The sequence below is a fragment of the Puntigrus tetrazona genome, chromosome 5 (assembly GCF_018831695.1).
Source record: "Puntigrus tetrazona isolate hp1 chromosome 5, ASM1883169v1, whole genome shotgun sequence".
Classification (NCBI taxonomy): Eukaryota; Metazoa; Chordata; class Actinopteri; order Cypriniformes; family Cyprinidae; genus Puntigrus; species Puntigrus tetrazona.
The window spans coordinates 14,100,170-14,118,792 of record NC_056703.1 but is presented as its reverse complement, the minus strand read 5'-3'; the positions used below and the strand labels follow the sequence as shown (position 1 = coordinate 14,118,792).

The window sequence follows — 18,623 nt, the reverse complement described above, 5'->3', positions numbered from 1 at the left end:
GAAATGTAAACATTGTTATCTGTACAAAGCCAAAAAAACTCTTCACTTTAATTAATGCAGCCTGGATGATTTGGAAATTAAGGTTATCTTTGAAATCAGAAATAGTGATTACATTATATTGAGTAATATCAGTAAACGTCTTTAAAATGCTTAACCCTATTTGAATTCATTAAATCTTTCTGTTATTGCAGTTCAAAAGGCATTTTAGGATTATGTATGTATTTATATTTATTATGTATGTATAAATCAGTGTTGTCAAATGATTAATCGCATTTAAAATAAAATAAAAAATATTTACACAATATATCTGTGTGTACTGTGTATATTTATTGTTTCTATATAAATACACATACATACCGTGTATATTGCAAATATTTACATTAACATTCATATAATTTATGTAAATATATTTAAACAGTGCTCTGTGCTTACAGTGTTAGTATTTTACTCAACTAAATTATAAAAATACCGTATTTCAGACCGAAGCTAACCACAGCTAACATACTTGTTTATCTAAAAGCAATGCTACAGTCGTTCTCCTTTGAAAACGTCTGTGTTTGTTTTGGTTTGTTTAACCTGTCCTCTGCCAGTTTACCCAATTGTATTTTGTCACCTCAGGTTGCCAGTAGACGTATTTCATTTCAGTCTTCCATCTTCCAAATGAAAGAGGTCAGTTCCTATCTGGCAACTTGCGTGTGCGTCAACTCTGAGGAAGAGGGGCCTGGGAAATCCTAGTCAATCTTACATACAGCCAAAACTCGAATTAAGGGTAGATGCAGAGGGAGAAAAAAAGTTAAAATTGTCTAGATATGTTAATTCACAAATTAAATAACGGCGATTGGTCAGTCAGGACTCGGTACTGTAACAAGCGTGTTACAGTTTAAATGTACATCACCCTGACATATTGTGTGACTGTGAGGGACTGAGAGACAGTAGGAGAGCTGACATTATCCAACTTTGAACGTCTTAAAAGTCCAAAAGCATTGGAATGCAGTTAGAATACCCTTCAAGCAATTCATTCGAATCGTTTGATTTGAATGATTTAATAGAGCATTTGTTGAAACAGAGACTTGCTGCCACCTATGGGCTGTTTTATTGCCAGTTAAAAAAAAAATTGGATGTGATTAATCGCGATTAATCATTTGACTGAAAAAGAAAGACATTCTTTGTGAACGACCAATCAGTTTTTCTGCCATAATTTTTTCTGTTTCACAGAAGACAGAAATGTATACAGGTTTTGAAGAACATGAGGGTAAGGATTACTTTAAACGCTGCAGGTTTACACAAATATAGCATACACGTTGTTTGCCATATCAAACGTTGTAATATATTTTTTCATTAACACAATTTTACTACAAAAATTTACTAATAATTCTGTCAAACTTTAATTAACAATTCTTTCAGGCGAATCATGTTGCTACCTGTCTCCCCCACCACGTTTCTCTCTCTCTCCGATCAGAGGTAAGAGGCTTGTCGGTTGAAGCTCAGTACAGCACAACCCAATCTGACTAATCTGATTAACTTAAAATGGACTCCTATCAATCATGCGCTAGCGTGACACACACACACACACACACACACACACACACACACACACACACACACACAAGCAAGCCTAGTGCTCGTGAGATCAAAGAGTTATTTGTTCCAGTCAGCAACAAGTTAAAAGTGTAGGACAGGAGCTAGTCTGAAAGCCTTCAAGGTTTGCGTCCCCTCCACCTCTTGACACCATTATGGCCTTGATCAAGATGCTTTAATACATTCTGGTGTAGTTAAATGTGAGAATAAGAGCTTAAGGTTAGATTTAAGGACTAAGACAAGAATATATGTCTTCTCAGTCGAGCACAGTGAGCTTTGCTCTCTGATTATTACAAGCCAGCCTCATAGTGTTTAATAGTGCTGTGGTCAAAGCTAAGTCAATATTTCAGTGGCCATGTGGAGGTTCTTCTTTTAGGACCATTAATTGGGGCAGAAAGTGGAAGGAAAGATTTAACTGGATCAAGTGACAGTGACATTCTTGAACCACGAAGGGAAAAGAATGGTGCATTTCACCAAAAAAATATTTCTGGGAATTAAAATGTCCCATTTGCTGAATAATACTGCATTTTTTCAGAATAAAAATACATTGAAAGCAATAATATTGTGAAATTTAAAATAACTGTTTTCTATTTATGTAATTTATTCCCACAAAGCTGAATTACTCCAGTCTTTATTGTCACATGATCCTATACAGAATTCTGTATATAAAATATTTATTGTATAATATGCTGATTTGGTTCAAGTTTAAATCATTTTATCAAAATAGATCAGAATATTATGCAACATGTCTATGCTGTAACGTTTGATTAACTTTAATTCATAATAAAAGTAAGAATTTATTTTAAAAAAACTTACTGACCAAAAAATTCTAAATGAGAGACTGAAAAAACGAGAGAAACAATATTACAAATACATGTTTCTGGGGGGTTTAGGAGTAACATATAACATATAATAATTTTCTTCCTTCTGTTTTGGACCTGTTTTATAAGCATAAATGTTTTTACAGTAATTCTCCCCCTGAATTCATTTAGATTATTCCAAAAGAATTCTCTATTTTACAAATGAATGTTTAAAATTTGAAGAAACCGATTTGTATAAATGAATTAGTTTACTTTTATATAAGTCTGAACACTGCTCCAGTCCTGGAGGACATAAAGTCAGGACATAATCTTCATGGCCTTTGACCTTAGAGCTCTTGTCACTTCACAAGCGCTGAATGATCTCTCACAGCTCCCACTCTCTTGTTTCATATATTAGTTACATTATTTTGAATGCTGCTTCTTGCAATAGCAGCCTGGTAACCCTTTCTTTCCAGTTTCCCCAGGAGGCCTTTAAGAGGTTCTATGACTTCCCAGACTGAAATGTAGAGGTTTATGTCAAACCCTAAACAGAGTGTAACATGGTTCTGCTGTAGGACACAATGTCACAATGAACAAAGATGTATCGTGGCTTAGGGCTTCCTGGGAACTCAAATCTCCTTTCACCTGTTGGGCCCTATGCTAACCAAGCTTATAAACTCAAGAAAGATCAAGAAAGGAGGAGGAGCAGAAAAGAAAGAGGGGCACATTGACACTGTGTTTTTTTAATGTGACATGAGGAGAAGTCTGGTGTCAGTTGTGCTTTGTGATCTTCATATTATTTGCACTTTTGTCCATTGTGTTAAATTGTGTGAAATTAAAAGGTTTTGCCCCCCCTCCAAAAAAAGTTAATAGTTATTTGACCTTAATAGGGGCTGCCATATTGAAGCCACGTGACCAGCCAAATGCCACTGACACTGGTTACTGACACTTTCAATTTAGAAATAATTAATGAAGGGTGACTATGAGTAGTACAGCCATTTTTGTGTCCAAGGCAACTGCCATATTGGCCAGTGCAATATAAGCAAAAATTACTGAGTGCACCTGAGGCAACTAGATGGAGAGGGCCACAGGTAAAATCTGTAACGTTTGAAAGCTCAATGCTGATTCCACACACACCGCTGGAGCAAATTCTCATCTTAAATAAAAACAATCATACAATCTATCTATTGTAATATTTATCACGGTATTGTATTAAAAGCCAAAAAGTCTGAAGTCAAGTGAAACATCCGTTTAGAGTTAAACTACTGAAATTAGTTACAAAATAATTTAAATGAATTTTGAAAAGTGTTTAATTGTTATTATTTTTCAAACTGTAAGTCGGTATCTTGAATGTTACTGGGCCACAAGCTCATATGGACACTGAGAAGAGACAGTGCCTTTTGCCATGTATTTGTGGATTATAGGCTAAAGAGGGTTAAGAAGTCACTGCTTGGATTCCCGGCCTGCCCCTCCTATCTCTCTGCTCGTTTCTTGTCTCTTGCTGTCTCTCTCTCTTTGTAATTCTTCCTATTCCCAGTAAGACCCAGGACTCAGAGAGGCTCTTGTTCCATTGGCTTCCCCCATTAGGCTCTCCAGACTGGGGCAGTACTCAGTCCAACAGAGGGCCTCCAACCTTCGACGACCACAAACCAAAGACCAGCTCTCCGTTTTAAAAAAAGAAAGGTGGATTTCTACATCTAAATTTTTTTATACTATTATTTTCAAAGGACATTTTTTATTTCATTTTTATTTTGACATGGAATATCTGTCTTTTCTCCACCTCCGATCTGGACTTTTACATTTTTAATTTGGAATTTGTCATTTCTTGTTACTGTTTCCTCTCTGGGAGTGCAGTTCTGGTCCCCCTCTTGTTCTTCTCAGTTTCTCTCTGTTCTAATGGGACAAGCACTCGCCATGGCTCTCAATTAGCCACACTCACCAGGTTGGCATATATTTTGATATTTTTCTCTTTTATTAACAATACGTTATTAAGGCTAACAGTAGTTTTCGATATTGAATTTGCTAGAGTAGTCCCCGAGATTTAGAGGATTAGGATTTCCCCGAGAGATGCTAAGTAATCTTTGGTTGTTACAGAATAACTACAAAGACTTTTTTCTTCGTATTGGAGTTTGATAAATAATTTAGTTTTTACACATATGCTTTGTTTTACTTCATTGTCTTATTTTTATATTATTTATTCTGTGTATTAAACCATAATTAATTGCATTATTATTTTATTCATCAAAAAAATTGACTAAAATCAGTTTAGACTACTTAATTTAATTGGTTCATGTAATTAAATGTTCTGCTATTAAAGGTGTCAGTTGCTAGTTATGCTAACTCAGCTAACATTCACTAACATTCAACAACGTGGATCTTTGTCGATAGTATTGAAAATAGTGTCGTAATGTTCAGTCACTTATCGGCCAATTGCATTACATGCTTCATACATACATAAATGCTAAATTTTTAGCGATTTTTAGTGTGAATGCTGGCGTCACAAAGTTACAATGAACTTGAATGTACTGCATAGATCTTTCTTATCACAGACTATTTAAAAGGGTTTGTTTTATTACACAGCAATCAAAACTTTCCAATATTCAGATTTCTATATGACAATAGCTATCATTTCAATATGCATCTTAATTTCCATGAGAAAAAACACTAAATAAGATCCATATTCTGCTCTTGAGATTCATTAACCTTAAAGGAATAGTTCACTCAAAAAATTTAAAAATGTTCCAAACCTGTATGAATTTCTTTGCTGTGCTAAACACAAAGGAAGATATTTTGAAGAAAGTTTGTATCCTGGCTGTTTTGAGTCACCACTGACTTCCATTGTCAGGGAAAAATAGTATGGTGACCCAAAACTACTTAAAGGTGAGTAAATGGTGACAGAATTTTTATTTTTGGGTAAACTATTCCTTGAACCTAAAACACTTATTAGCAATCATTTTAGTAAGGATGAATATCTGGAGGGTTTGTACACATAGCTGATATAACCATATTGTCATACCACAAAAGCTCCATTATTAGATTAACATATTTAAATACTACATATGAAATGTTTAGGCAGATTGTCAGCTGATGAAACTGTTGTGCTGTAATGCTATACACAAACACTGTCTGAATAAATGAAGGGCTGTGGTATGTTCCCTAATATTGCATACAGTAGTTAAAGTATAGGAGTAGCGTGAGTCTGACAGCAAGGTCCCGTGCAATCCTCTGTAATCCTGAGTTGGCTGAAAGTCCAAAGAAAGAGATCAATCCGAACCTAGAGGTTAAGATATGAGGGGTAGACAGGACATTCAAAAGGAATTTAGACAGAATCATGAGGACATGGAGGAAAAAAAACACTGAGGAACAAAAGACTTTTGACAGGTCAGTAGAGCGATGATGGTGTAAAGAGATAAGGTTGATTAAGATTAAAACTGATTAAGCCTCACGTTATTTGGCAGTTATTATGGCCAAGGCTAATGAAAGAAGAGCTCTTTAATTGTAATCTGCTTGCTGCTTGCTGAGCAATAGATAGAATAGAGAAAGAGAGGGAGGGAGGATTGGTCAGACAGCCTGGTACAAGACGTGTGACACTTCACCCCAGCTCCACCTTTAAACACAGATGGCACACGAGTCAGGTGAGGATGTGGTCGGCCGGCTGATCGGACCAGGCCTGCAGTCAGATATCAGCTCTCTAGGATCACAGTATGATGGGAGGGTTTGAAAACAAAGCAAAACTCTTAATAGCAAACAACATGTAAATACTTCATTGAGCATTGCCTCTAAAAAGAAGTAAGATGCCTTTCTTCTGAAATGTATATTGAAATATTCTATTAAATAAACTGTTACAGATTATTTTATGTGTCCCTGTTTCAGTGTAATTATACATTTAAGACCATCTGCCTTAGAGTAATAAATAAATAAATAAATAAAATAAAACAATAATTGTGAGGTACATTGCAAGATGTAAAGTCACAATTATTAGTAAAAAAGTCCTAATACTTTTTATTCTGAAAGTATAATATATTGTTTCCCATATTCATTTATATGACCTGATGTTGATTTAAAATATGGTAAAAAATAAAAAAAAGAAATGCAATGCATTGTATTGAGTTAATTTTCCAATATAAAAATACTAACTTTGTCTTTTTCTGTTCTGTTTTCATCCCTTGTATATTCCCCTCTTCACCAAACCCTTCTATGTTGTTTCCCTCAAATACAACTGCACACATTTTCCTCTTCTAAAACAGACAGTAATGGCTGGTTATTGTGCAATAGTTTTGGGCTAGTGCCCCTCAGTGGGTAGAATCCAAATCTAGAGCTGGGGGTTTTATCAGCCTTTGCACTGTCGCTAACCAAATATTCACACAACACAGCAAAACACCTCTCAGTGCCACCTGCTTTTCATTGTCCCAGACAATTAACAATAAGACAAAAATTAAAATGGATGACCACAGAAACTCTAGCTTTCTCCGCCAATCCCACCACCCACGATGGCAACAGTTTAGTGTTGTAAAGAGACGACGAAAACAAAACTCAAATCAAAAAGCAAAAAAACCTGATGGCTCACTGTGTCCCACGTCCTCGACCCCAACGCTACGCAGCCGCAGCTGGTGGGGCAACTGCTTTCTCCTTCCTCTAGTCATGCTTTCATACTTTCCCTGTGAGGCCTGGGGTACCACCTTCAAAATCGCCATCGTAGGACCATGGACATGTGACCCCATGTACTCCAAAGCCCTGCCAGATCTAGCTGCACGGTTAGCCATGAGCCGAATAAACAAAGACCCCAACCTCAACAAAGGCTACTGGTATGATTACACACTAATTAATGAGGACTGCTCCAGCTCGAAAGCCCTGGCACGCTTTGCCGAGCTGGAGGGCTACGGTTCGGCCTTTCTTGGACCGGCAAACCCTGGATACTGCACTGCTGCTGCGCTGCTGGCAAAGAATTGGAACAAGGGCATCCTGTCCTGGGCTTGTCTGAAGGCTGATATGGATGAGGGGATGTATTCTTCTTTCCTACGGCCACTCCCGCTGTCTTCTCGTGTGCTCTTCTCCGTGTTGCGCTTTTTCCGCTGGGCACATGTTGGGATTATAACGGCCGAGAATGACATGTGGGAAGCGACTGGGCATGAACTGGCAGCTTCCCTGCGTGCCCTTGGTCTGCCAGTTGGTGTGGTTGTTACTATGGAAATGGACAAGGAAGGGCCACGGCGAGCCCTAAAGACAATACGGGAGACCGATCGAGTGAGGGGTGAGTTCTCAAAGTTATGTTTGAATTAAAAAAAAAAAACAGCACTGAAACTGGTGTTAAATTTTGATGTTTAAAGATTGCAATTTAAATGTGCGATTACTTTATGCTGGTTAGTGGGTTCGGTAAATGCAATCCGCATTAGAGATACTGAGTTTAAATTATAATTAAATCTATAATTACTGTTTGAGAATGTAATCTATTATTTTATAGTAAAACATGTTTGTAGTCTGTACAATTTAAAATTATTTTAATTAAATATTGAATTTTTATTAAATATTCTTTTAAATTTTTTTAATCTAATTTTAATGTCCTCTTCAATGAGATTGAAATGCAAATTAGAGCAGGCACTTTATAAATGTATCTATTTGTGTAATATCTCTCTTTCTGTCTTAATAATTATTAATAATTTTAAGTATTCCTCTGTCCTCTTTGCACATTTCCTCTTTATTTATTCCTCCCTTTCTGTTTATTCTCTGTGTGCAGTTGTCATCATGTGCATGCACTCTGTTCTGATTGGCGGAGAGGATCAGTATCAGTTGCTAACCACAGCAATGGACATGAGAATGATTGACCGAGGCTACATCTTCATCCCATATGACACCCTCCTGTATTCACTGCCATATAAAGATGTGAACTATCCAATCTTGGCCAATGACACCAAACTGCGACGAGCATATGATGGGGTCCTGACAATAACCATGGACCAAGGAGAACAAAACTTCTATGAGGCCTTCAGTGCAGCTCAGGAATCTTATGACATCCGAACCAGCACACCACCTGAAGAGGTAACATAATTGGTCTTAGTGTTTTACAACTAGAGGTATCATTTTAGACAAGCAATACAGGGATCAGGGTGGGAAAAGCTAAAGATATGTTGAAAGCATCTTTGTTACATTAGGAATTATGCTCTGAATTTAACCTATTCAACTGTGGAGTGAACACAAGCTCACACATACATCGTGAACACACACCTGGAGCAGTGGGTAGCTGTTTTTGCTGCAGTGCCCAGGGACCACTTGTAGATTGGTGCCCTGCTCAAGGACACCTCAGTCATGGGTACTGAAGGTTGAAGGTTGCTGGTACTGACACTTCCCAAGTCCAACTCTTACATTAGGCCATGACTGAAAATAATACTACTAAAAAAAAAAAAAAACTAAAACTTGGATTTTTTGATTACATTTCCTGTGAAAAATTGTCCCGTTTAGACTGAAAATGTTATTTGTTCCATTTTTAAGGATTCAGTTTTTTTTGGCAGGTTTCTCCATTCTTTGGGACCATCTATAACATGCTGTATTATACGGCCAAGGCTGCAGAGCAGAGCCGAGTTGCGAGTGGAGGGCGCTGGGTATCGGGAGATACACTGGTTAAAAACGAGGGTGGATTTGAATTCGATGGCTTTAACCAGAGGATATCGGCAGGCACTGATGGGGAAGGAATGCAAGCCCGCTACGCTGTCCTGGATTCAGATGGCTCCGGGTCCAGCCTACACCGCACGCATGCCCTGGAAGCAGCGCACACGTATGGGAAATATGGAGGCTTGAAGTACTTGGGGAAATCGATTCATTTCGCTGGAGCGTCTCCGAGCACTGACTCAAACTGTTGGTTCAGTCCTTACATCGCTTGTAGTGGAGGTGAGAAAGCAGAAATTCTTGTACCACATACATTTTATTAGCCACAATGTATTTAATCACCGATTCTGTCTGCTGTTGCTTTCCTATCTTTGCAGGCTTGGGTGGAATGACCGTTTTCCTCCTCCTTCTCTTGTTCTGTGTGTTTATGAGTGGAGGAGGTGTATTATTTCTCCATGTAAGGTATGAATTGACTTGCTTGAGTTTCAGCAAACCACCTTGTATTGAATAAGTTTATTGGATTAGCCTACTGATAAACAAATAATTGTGTGTATGTGTCTAGGAAACACGGGATGGGGATATTAGGAGCATTTGGTGGAGGAGGAATTGGAAGCCCCACTAAGATAATACTGACACTGGATGACTTGGTCTTTATCAACACAACACTCAGCAGGAGGGTCAGTCATAAATGCTATCTCTGTATCTGTTTTGCTCTTATACTTTACCAATGCCTCTCTCACTGTCCCTTTCGCTCTTTCTCTCTGGGTGTCTCTGTAGAAGCTGAATGAGGAGAGTATGGTAATAATTTAAATTAATCTAATATGACTTTAGTGCGTGATCTGCTGCAAGTGTGATGATACTTAATAGGACAGACATGAGTCTCTAAGTAGAACTTACTCTCTCACTCTCGCTCTTGCTCTGATGTTTATCTATGTCTCTCACATATTCCATTTCTTTCCATTTTATCTGTAGAAGCTGAATGAGGAAAGCATGGTGAAGAGTCAGCTAGACGTTAAAACCCCTCGCCACTCAGTTTCAGGTCGCAGTTACATTACGTCAACTCCTGAGACGTCCAACGTTGCTGTATTTGAGGTGTGAGAAATTTGTACTTTTTGGAGTACAGACATAGATACGCTTTGATAGGTTGTTAGCATAGTGTTTTGGTACCGTTTGAAGCAATATATTCAGTACAAAAGCATGATACATTCAAAATTCAACCAGTTAGTTTCTGTATAATTTTTCTCCACTAATGAATTTCAAGATACATTATCTCGGAATTGAAGATATAAATTCATGATTTTGTATTTGCAATTTTCGTCGCACATTCCAGTTTTTTATTTTAGCAATTTGTAACTCACAATGTGTATAACTCTTCTCAGAATTGTGAGTTTATATGACACAACTTCCAGCTTTAAACCCACAGTTGCCACTTTAAAATTGGTAATTGCATATAAACATCTTGAAAAAAAATCTCAGAATTGCACTATTGTAAAACCAAATATGCGAGTAATAAACTCAGAACTGTGAGATACAAAGTTGCAGTTACCTTTTATTTTTTATTTCATGGTGGAATCAAGCTTCCGATAAGTTTTTCATTTCTCTTTTCATGCTCACTAAAAACAACAAAAGTTGATTTAAAAATTTTCAAAAATCTGTTAATCACTGCACTCCTGTTGACTTTCACAAAATGCTACATATCAGTTACTCCTTGTAGGTTTTTTTGTCTTTACACTTAAAGCATTAAAAATAAGTCTCATCCATAAGTTGCTATGTCCTCGTTTGAGTAAATCGGGAGTATTTTTTTTTTTAAATGAAAAGACATGAATTAAAATGCATTTTATGCATAATTTTTTCTAAAAGTGTCACTAAATTCATTTCAGACATTTTTGAAGACCAAGGAGAAGGATTGTTCATGGTGAAACATCCAATAAGTTAGTCAGATTGTGTGTGAGCCTGTGGAGATGTGTTTAGTTGTATTATTCTGTGCTGTCAGGGTGACTGGGTCTGGCTGAAGAAATGTCCCTGTGAAGATTCTGTTTCAGAAATCAGTGACAGCACTCAGGCCATCTTTATCAAGGTAAGAGAGAAGTAAATGAAAGTTAATAATTCATTGTTTGTCTTACAAGTTGTGGACATGTTTTGAAACAAAAGCTCAATTTTACTCATCTTACCCTCCCTGTCTTCTGCACCTTTTTTTTCCTTTTGCTTGTCCTCCTCTTCTCTCTTTCTAGCTGAGAGACATGCGTCATGAGAATCTGAACCTGTTTCTTGGTCTGTTCATGGATACTGGCATATTTGGAATTGTTACAGAGCATTGCACCAGAGGCAGCCTGGAAGACCTGCTCAACAACGAGGAAATGAGACTGGACTGGATGTTTAAATCCTCTCTTCTCCTTGACTTGATCAGGGTGAGGAAGTTAGGGTTGAATTAATGCATAGATGAATAGAGAAGTAAAAACAGTTTAAGAGAATGATAAAGATATGCTGAAAATGTGGTAAAGAATGACTGGCTGTTCACTATTGAACTGTCAAAGATGTCACCTGCTCCCATCTCCTCATACTTCTCTGTAACTTTCCATCTAAGGTCTTTTTTTTTATCTTTCCCTGGCAGGGAATGAAGTACTTGCATAATCGTGGGATTATTCATGGACGCCTGAAGTCAAGGAACTGTGTGGTAGATGGTCGATTTGTTCTGAAGGTTACAGATTATGGCTTCAGTGAAATCATCAACTGTCAAAACATCATCCTGGAGGACACCAAACCAGAGGGTACGTGTAATACATGTGCAAACTGCCAAACCATGAGGTGACAGGACATATATTTGCTCTCATCATCTCCTCTTGCTTTTTTGTTGTGTTCAGTCTTCCTGATTGACTCTGATCTCTGTATTGTTGGTACAGATCAATTCTGGACAGCTCCAGAGATGCTGCGAGATCCTAAACTGAAGAAGAAGGGGACTTATTCAGCTGATGTGTACAGCTTTTCTATTATCATGCAGGAGGTGATCTCTCGCTGTGCGCCCTTCTGCATGTTAGATATGCCTCCTGAAGGTTAGACACTCTCATATACCACTATGCAATCACATACCATTCAGGTTTTCACCTAGTTAATGGAAAAAAAAAACAAAGATGGCAATGATTTAATGGAGTTGGTTTGGATTCATACATGGATACACAGTTCTTAGTTGTGAATGCTCAAGTTGTGCATCTTTGTGTGCAGAAATCATAGATAAGGTACGCTGTCCTCCACCGCTGTGCCGACCCACTGTGTCTGTGGATGAAGCGCCGCTGGAGGTGATTCAGATCATGAAGCAGTCCTGGAGTGAGGAGCCTGACAAGAGACCCACGTTTGAGGAGATCTTCAGACAGGTGCACTGTCTTTCTTCTCTCTCAAGCACACACACATACACAATACTTGTGTCTGAAGATCTTCACACTGCTACACATCACTTTACACACACACTCTTTCAGATTAGACATTAAACACACACACACATACAGGAGAAAAACAAAAAATATTTTTTCTTGCAGTTTAAGAATGTGAACAAGGGAAAGAAGACAAATATAATTGACTCAATGTTAAGGATGCTGGAGCAATACTCCTCAAACCTAGAGGATCTCATCCGAGAGAGGACCGAAGAACTAGAGGTAGAGCGTCAGAAAACCGATGCTCTTCTAGCCCAGATGCTGCCCAAGTGAGTCCTACTTCAGGTGTTCACATCGCTTTCACATTCCTTTAGTTTATTACAACGCCATTCTGTCTTTCAGATCTGTGGCCTTGGCATTAAAGACAGGCAAGCCGGTGAAGCCGGAGCACTTTTCAGAGGTCACGCTGTATTTCAGTGATATTGTGGGTTTTACCACCATCTCTGCTCTGAGTGAACCCATCGAAGTGGTTGATCTGCTTAATGACCTCTACACACATTTTGATGGAATAATTGCAATCCACGATGTCTACAAGGTTGGCATAAGCTTTTTTTTATACTGTTGTGGAAATTAAGTAGACTATTTCATGATCAATGCTGATCTCAAGAAAAAAAGATCAAAAAACTGTCACTGCATGGCACACTTTTAAAAGGTATACCTTTGTGCCTTTTTCAGCATTAAAGGTTCATATTTTTGCAGTAAGGTTGCGTATTAGTACCTAAAGTGTACTTTAGTATCTAAATGAAACAAGAACAAGAAACATTTTATCTGATACATATCAACAGGTAGAGACTATTGGTGATGCGTACATGGTGGCATCAGGGGTCCCAAACCGCAACGGCAACCGTCATGCAGCAGAAATGGCCAACATGTCTCTGGACATCCTGCACTGCATCGGAACATTTAAAATGAGGCACATGCCTGACGTCAAAGTCAAAATCCGCATTGGACTTCATTCTGGTATGAATCGCACAAAGCACACAAACACATATACAAAGAACATTAAAATGTTTTGGGTCTGAAAGATACATTTCTGTTTTACTATAGGTTAAAAGACATACATTCCTCTGATAGTAAAGCATTTCAATAGCCATTACTCCATTACTCTAAAATCAGTCCATTCAGTAATCATTCTTATATGATAAATTTAGCACTCAAGAAAAAAAATCATTACTATTAGTGCTGAAAAAGGTTTTCCTGCTCAACATTTTTTGTTCAAACTGTGATACATTTTTTCAGGATTCTTTGATGGCTAGAAAGCTTAAACAGCTTTTCATGAAGAAATGTAAATATTTTGTAACAATGTTTGAAGTCTTCGCTGTCACTTTTGATTAATTTAATGCATACTTGCATTAAAAAAGCTTTGATGCATTAAAAAGATTTCTTAATGACCTCAAACCTTCGAATGCCGATTTTCATAACATATTCAGCTGGGTAAACTCTGTAACCCAATACATCTAACAAAGCCAAAAGCCATAATCCAGTATATTCAGACTACTTGAGAGTACAGTTAAACCAGTTTGTCCAAGTGTTTCACGCCCTTAAATGAAATGCATCATCTCACAAAGTTAAAAATCAAACGTTCATCGACAAAGATGGTCTTGTCTTACATCACCAACATTGTGCTAAATGTAAAAACGTATTTACACTTGATCCTCTGATGGCTGTGTATTCCTAGAACAAGTGAAATGTAAAGCCCAGGCATCATCCAATTAACCGATTCATCCAATTAGTTAGCACGCCGTTGGCCCTTTCCCCCACCCTACAACTCAACAGAGATCACATGGTGCTTGCGCAGGTGTGACTGACACAACATGTAATTCTATGCGGTTGCTAATGTGCTAACCTGCAGTTGATGTGTGTGTGACAGGTCCAGTGGTAGCAGGTGTAGTTGGGTTGAAGATGCCTCGGTACTGTCTGTTCGGGGACACAGTAAACACAGCCTCCCGAATGGAATCCACAGGGTTGCGTGAGTACAACCGTGTGTTTCATATGTACATACATCAGCACGTGTCTGATAGTAACAAATAAAAAAAACGCTAGTGGCTATCTCTGAAGTCGTGATTCCAGGAATTTGTCTTTGGCTAAGGATCAGTTGAAGACTGAGTGGTTAGTACTGTGTGTGTGTGTGTGTGTGCTGATCAGTGAGTGCATGTCAGTGAGAAGCTCAGAGGGCTTAAATTGCAGAGTTCCCTGTAAGCTCTTAAGAGTATAAGCCAAATTAGAACGAAAATTCTCCTTTAAAGCTAATGTCCTCTTAGAACTCCTCCGCCTCGACATCACCCTGAACTGTCTCACCTTTAATCAGACCTTGTGCCACATTTATCCCAGAACATTTACTTCACCTTTAGAACACGTTTCATGTTGAAGAACATGGAAGAATGTGTGAAACATGATTAAGTTGCCAGTGCCTAAAATTATACGCTGACGTTATAAAGCTAGTGCATTTTTAATCAATACTTTTATTCAACAAAGTGAGATTTATAATATCACAAATATTCTCCAAATAAATGTTGGGCTTTTTAAACATTTTCAGTTGTCGATAAACCCATAAAAAATGGATTTCAAACAATCAACAAATCAAAGAAATGGAACCCCGCCCCCCCATGTTTTCAATAGTGTAAATGTTAATTGAAATGCCTCAAAATTATTATTATAAAGGATATTATATTGTACAAGAAGGTTTTTTTTTTTTTTTTTTTCAAATTTGTTTTAAATTATTTTTAAATTAAATATTTGAAGTTTTCATAGATTAGGCCACAAACTAATCAAAGATCTAGTGCTATGTGTTTTCACCTACACAATGAGAGTCTAAAACATAGTTGTTCAGATCATATGAAACTAACAGAAGAGTGACAGCATGCCTGGAGTGATGTAATGTGCCCACTGCTTCAGCTTTAAAATGGCTCAGAGTGAACAGTCAAGCCGTTATGGACATACTGCCATCTAGTGGTTTCTCAAGAAACATCATTACTTTCAAGTGGAATATATATATATATTTTTGAGTGACTCTATATGTTAACAAGAAATCAATATGGGCAGTGATCAGTTGTTGTTGATTTAATATGAATTAATTTACTATGTTTTTCTTAATTGCTTTGCTGTCCCTGTTTTTAAAGCTTACAGAATTCATGTCAACCAGAGTACTGTTGATGTCCTGAACAGCCTCAAACTTGGCTACAAAATTGATACTAGGGGCAGGACAGAGCTCAAGGTACGCAAACACACACGCTGATGGATGTTTCTTCAGTTCATGCACTTTTATGACTGTATATGCACGCAGAACCTGATTTTGCTGAGTGTGACGTTCCTGGATCAACATGACCAATCAGATTTAAAGAAACATTTTTTAATTTTTGTGAAGCTTCCAATCAGTGCTCAGTCCTTGTACATCAGTGTTATTCATCTCTAATTAATTCTGGTTTTAGGCATTACTCATGGGTAAGGTTAGGTTTAGGTGTAGAGATATGGTCAAGGCTATATTTTTTGGATCAAAATGTTATTCCAGGGTCAACATGAATCAGGACGTGCGTATATATGCACAACTATGGTCAAAACAGATAATCCTAAATGGTAACATAATCATAAATCAATACCAATTCAGTATTAGCTGTGCAACTATGATAGTATATATCTAGAATGGCAACTGTCCCAACGTTCTAGAATAATTTTCAGAATGGAAAAAGTTGACCCTATTATGTTTTTATCAAAAGTTGAACTTGATTATCTAGAAGATAACAGTGTCAGTAATGACCACGCTTTTTTCGCCTTTATAGTAAGCAAATTAAATAAAAATTGCGAAGAGGAAAATGTTTCAAGAAAGGTTATGTTTTAGCATTTGCCAAGAAACCACCTGAGATCACACATGACACTAAATGCCTTAAATATCCTGAAACCTGTCAGATGAGCTCCTGTCATTCTCTAACAGGGTAAAGGTGTAGAGGAAACATTCTGGTTGGTTGGGAGAGATGGATTCGACAAGCCGCTACCTATACCGCCAGACCTTACTCCTGGGTAAGAAAGGAACCTGTTCTATACGTATGTATATTTTAGAATGAAGTTTATAATAGGAAGTTAAATTTTGATTTTGTTGCCACAAAGGGCGAGCAACCACGGTATCAGCTTGGATGAGATTCCGATAGACAGGCGACAGAAATTCCTGGATCGACAGAAGAAGATGGGCAATTGAATTAGAGGTAGAGAAATTCTTTTTTTGTCACATTTTACTTATTTCTTTGGTTGATTTTGTTGTTATTATAATTTGTTTTAATGAATCAAGGAACAAAGATGTTAGCAGTTCACAAAGGTTCACTAATGTATTTGCCATTGCATCCTACATGTCATGTAAGAGCACCTGGTAAAAAATATTTCACCCAAAAATGAGCATTATTTACTCATTTATGACTCATTTTTCCCCTCTGTAAAACAATAAAAAGATATTTTGAAAAGTCAATGAGGTCCAGTGTTGCTTTAACATGTTAGCTCTACAGAATAAATAAAATATAATACAGGCTTGCAAACACATCATGTCGGAAATCACGACAGAATTTATTTCTTCTTTTTTCGTGTGTTAGAAAATGCCTGTAAGCCATGCATCTTAAGGTTGGGAAACTTCTGTACTCATGCTGTTTTGTTTCTGTGCCTTCCAATAGGTTGCGATGCTCATGTTTCTGCACCAGCCTATCAAATTTAGGAGAAAGTGGGGCAAGGGGATGAAAGGAGTGGACTGAGGTGTTCACCCCCTCAACTACCCTTTTCTACTTGATTCAATCCTAAAAAGAGTGGAAACGCTCACTAGGACATCTCACAAGAAGCAAAACCGCTTGAACTCTGAATGCCAGTCCATCAAAACCATCAGCTCAACAAGATGGCATGTACCAGCTGCTTTGGATGGTCACAGAGGACTTTCTAAATACCGTATAGAGTTTATACCGCAGTTCATCCAATACCAAAGTAAAGACACTGCCGAGATAACAGTTCATCAAGATGAGAAAATGAGAACAGCAGCACACATCTCTGCAGTTATGCGATCGCTCCAGTTAGTCTACTGCTGCAAAGAGATTTGTCTTTATTTCATTGTTTCTAAACCAAAAACAACAAATTGGTGGAGCTTATTTATAACGGCATCTGACAATTTAGTTACAATTCAGTGGAAATAACACCAATAATATCCATGTATTGAAATGATTGAAAATAAGGTGTTGATTTTATTTGCTAGGAAACTAGGTGTTAGTTCAAAAAAGAACTTCTTCACATTCTTCACATTTTCTTTTCGAAAATGCTCGCATTCAATGTAATTCCACGTGGCACTGTTTGGCCTTTCTAGAAAGTGAAAAGCATTCAGTGCAGTTTTCACAGCCAAGCTAACACCTTTCAAGTTCAAGGTTATATGGCAGACAACTATTTGGTCTTATTAGCTCCACTGTCCTCTTTGAGTTAAGAAAAAGAGATACGTTAAAAAAGGAAACTCGTGAGCTGAGACTCAAACTGTCACGTTTATAATAGCATGGCACCTGATCCTGATATTCAGCGCATTCCATGCATAATATTCTGATGTCGAACCCTGCTTCAAAGTCCTGACATGCAGTCTATTACCAAAGACAAAACATGAGATTTATCCTCAGCACTACATTGCCTGCTCACACGCTCAGTAAATGTATGTGCCCCCTAAAAGGGGTATTATGCTTCATGACAGAGGGAATTTTAAACGTGTGGTCTGGATATCGTCATTAAGATAGGAGGGTTCTGGCGCCTGTGGCTGTCCAGGATGACGTTTCTGTCACCTGATACCTAAACCACAATCTAGGGAGCTACAGTCATAGCAGGATGTAGCTGAATTTCAATTGCAATCTCACCATTTTATCTTGTTGTCTGTGTAACTGTGTAAATAAAAGCTGGCTTTAGTGAGTGTGTAGATTCTTTCTTGGTATTTAGTGCATGCATGTGCTTATTTTCCCATATAAGTAACTGAGCACCCTTCCTATAAATATGACATTTAATTTGCACAAGTAGCCTAAGCGCTCCACTGTTGGAATAATTTTATCAACAGCAAGATGGTCACACGATTTCCCCAGTCATTATATAGCCTGTTTTGTTTTTGACGTTTCATGTCAACACGAAGCGGGCTACTCTTCTAGCACAAATCTAAAGTGCAAGCATGGATGTTTCTCCTACACTGAGCAAGAGTTACAGGTATCGTGAGGCAAAATAATGTCAACAG

At 37.7% G+C, this 18,623-nt stretch overlaps 1 protein-coding gene across 2 annotated transcripts; it reads left to right on the top strand.

The window, feature by feature from the left end:
* The first annotated feature begins 6,716 nt into the window (after positions 1-6,716).
* Positions 6,717-18,301, top strand: gucy2d (guanylate cyclase 2D, retinal). Of its 2 annotated transcripts, XM_043239083.1 has the most exons (20): positions 6,717-7,629; positions 8,113-8,414; positions 8,885-9,260; positions 9,356-9,440; positions 9,541-9,655; positions 9,756-9,776; positions 9,951-10,070; positions 10,972-11,055; positions 11,210-11,386; positions 11,590-11,746; positions 11,879-12,028; positions 12,198-12,346; positions 12,509-12,672; positions 12,746-12,938; positions 13,189-13,363; positions 14,274-14,372; positions 15,523-15,617; positions 16,332-16,417; positions 16,505-16,599; positions 17,056-18,301. In XM_043239083.1, exons 1-19 carry the CDS (start codon positions 6,819-6,821, stop codon positions 16,590-16,592), a joined length of 3,447 nt encoding a protein of 1,148 aa, XP_043095018.1. In that variant the 5' UTR covers positions 6,717-6,818; the 3' UTR covers positions 16,593-16,599; positions 17,056-18,301. The 2 variants fall into 2 exon arrangements, with proteins under 2 accessions (XP_043095018.1, XP_043095019.1); XM_043239084.1 differs by lacking the exon at positions 9,756-9,776.
* Positions 18,302-18,623: the final 322 nt, after the last annotated feature.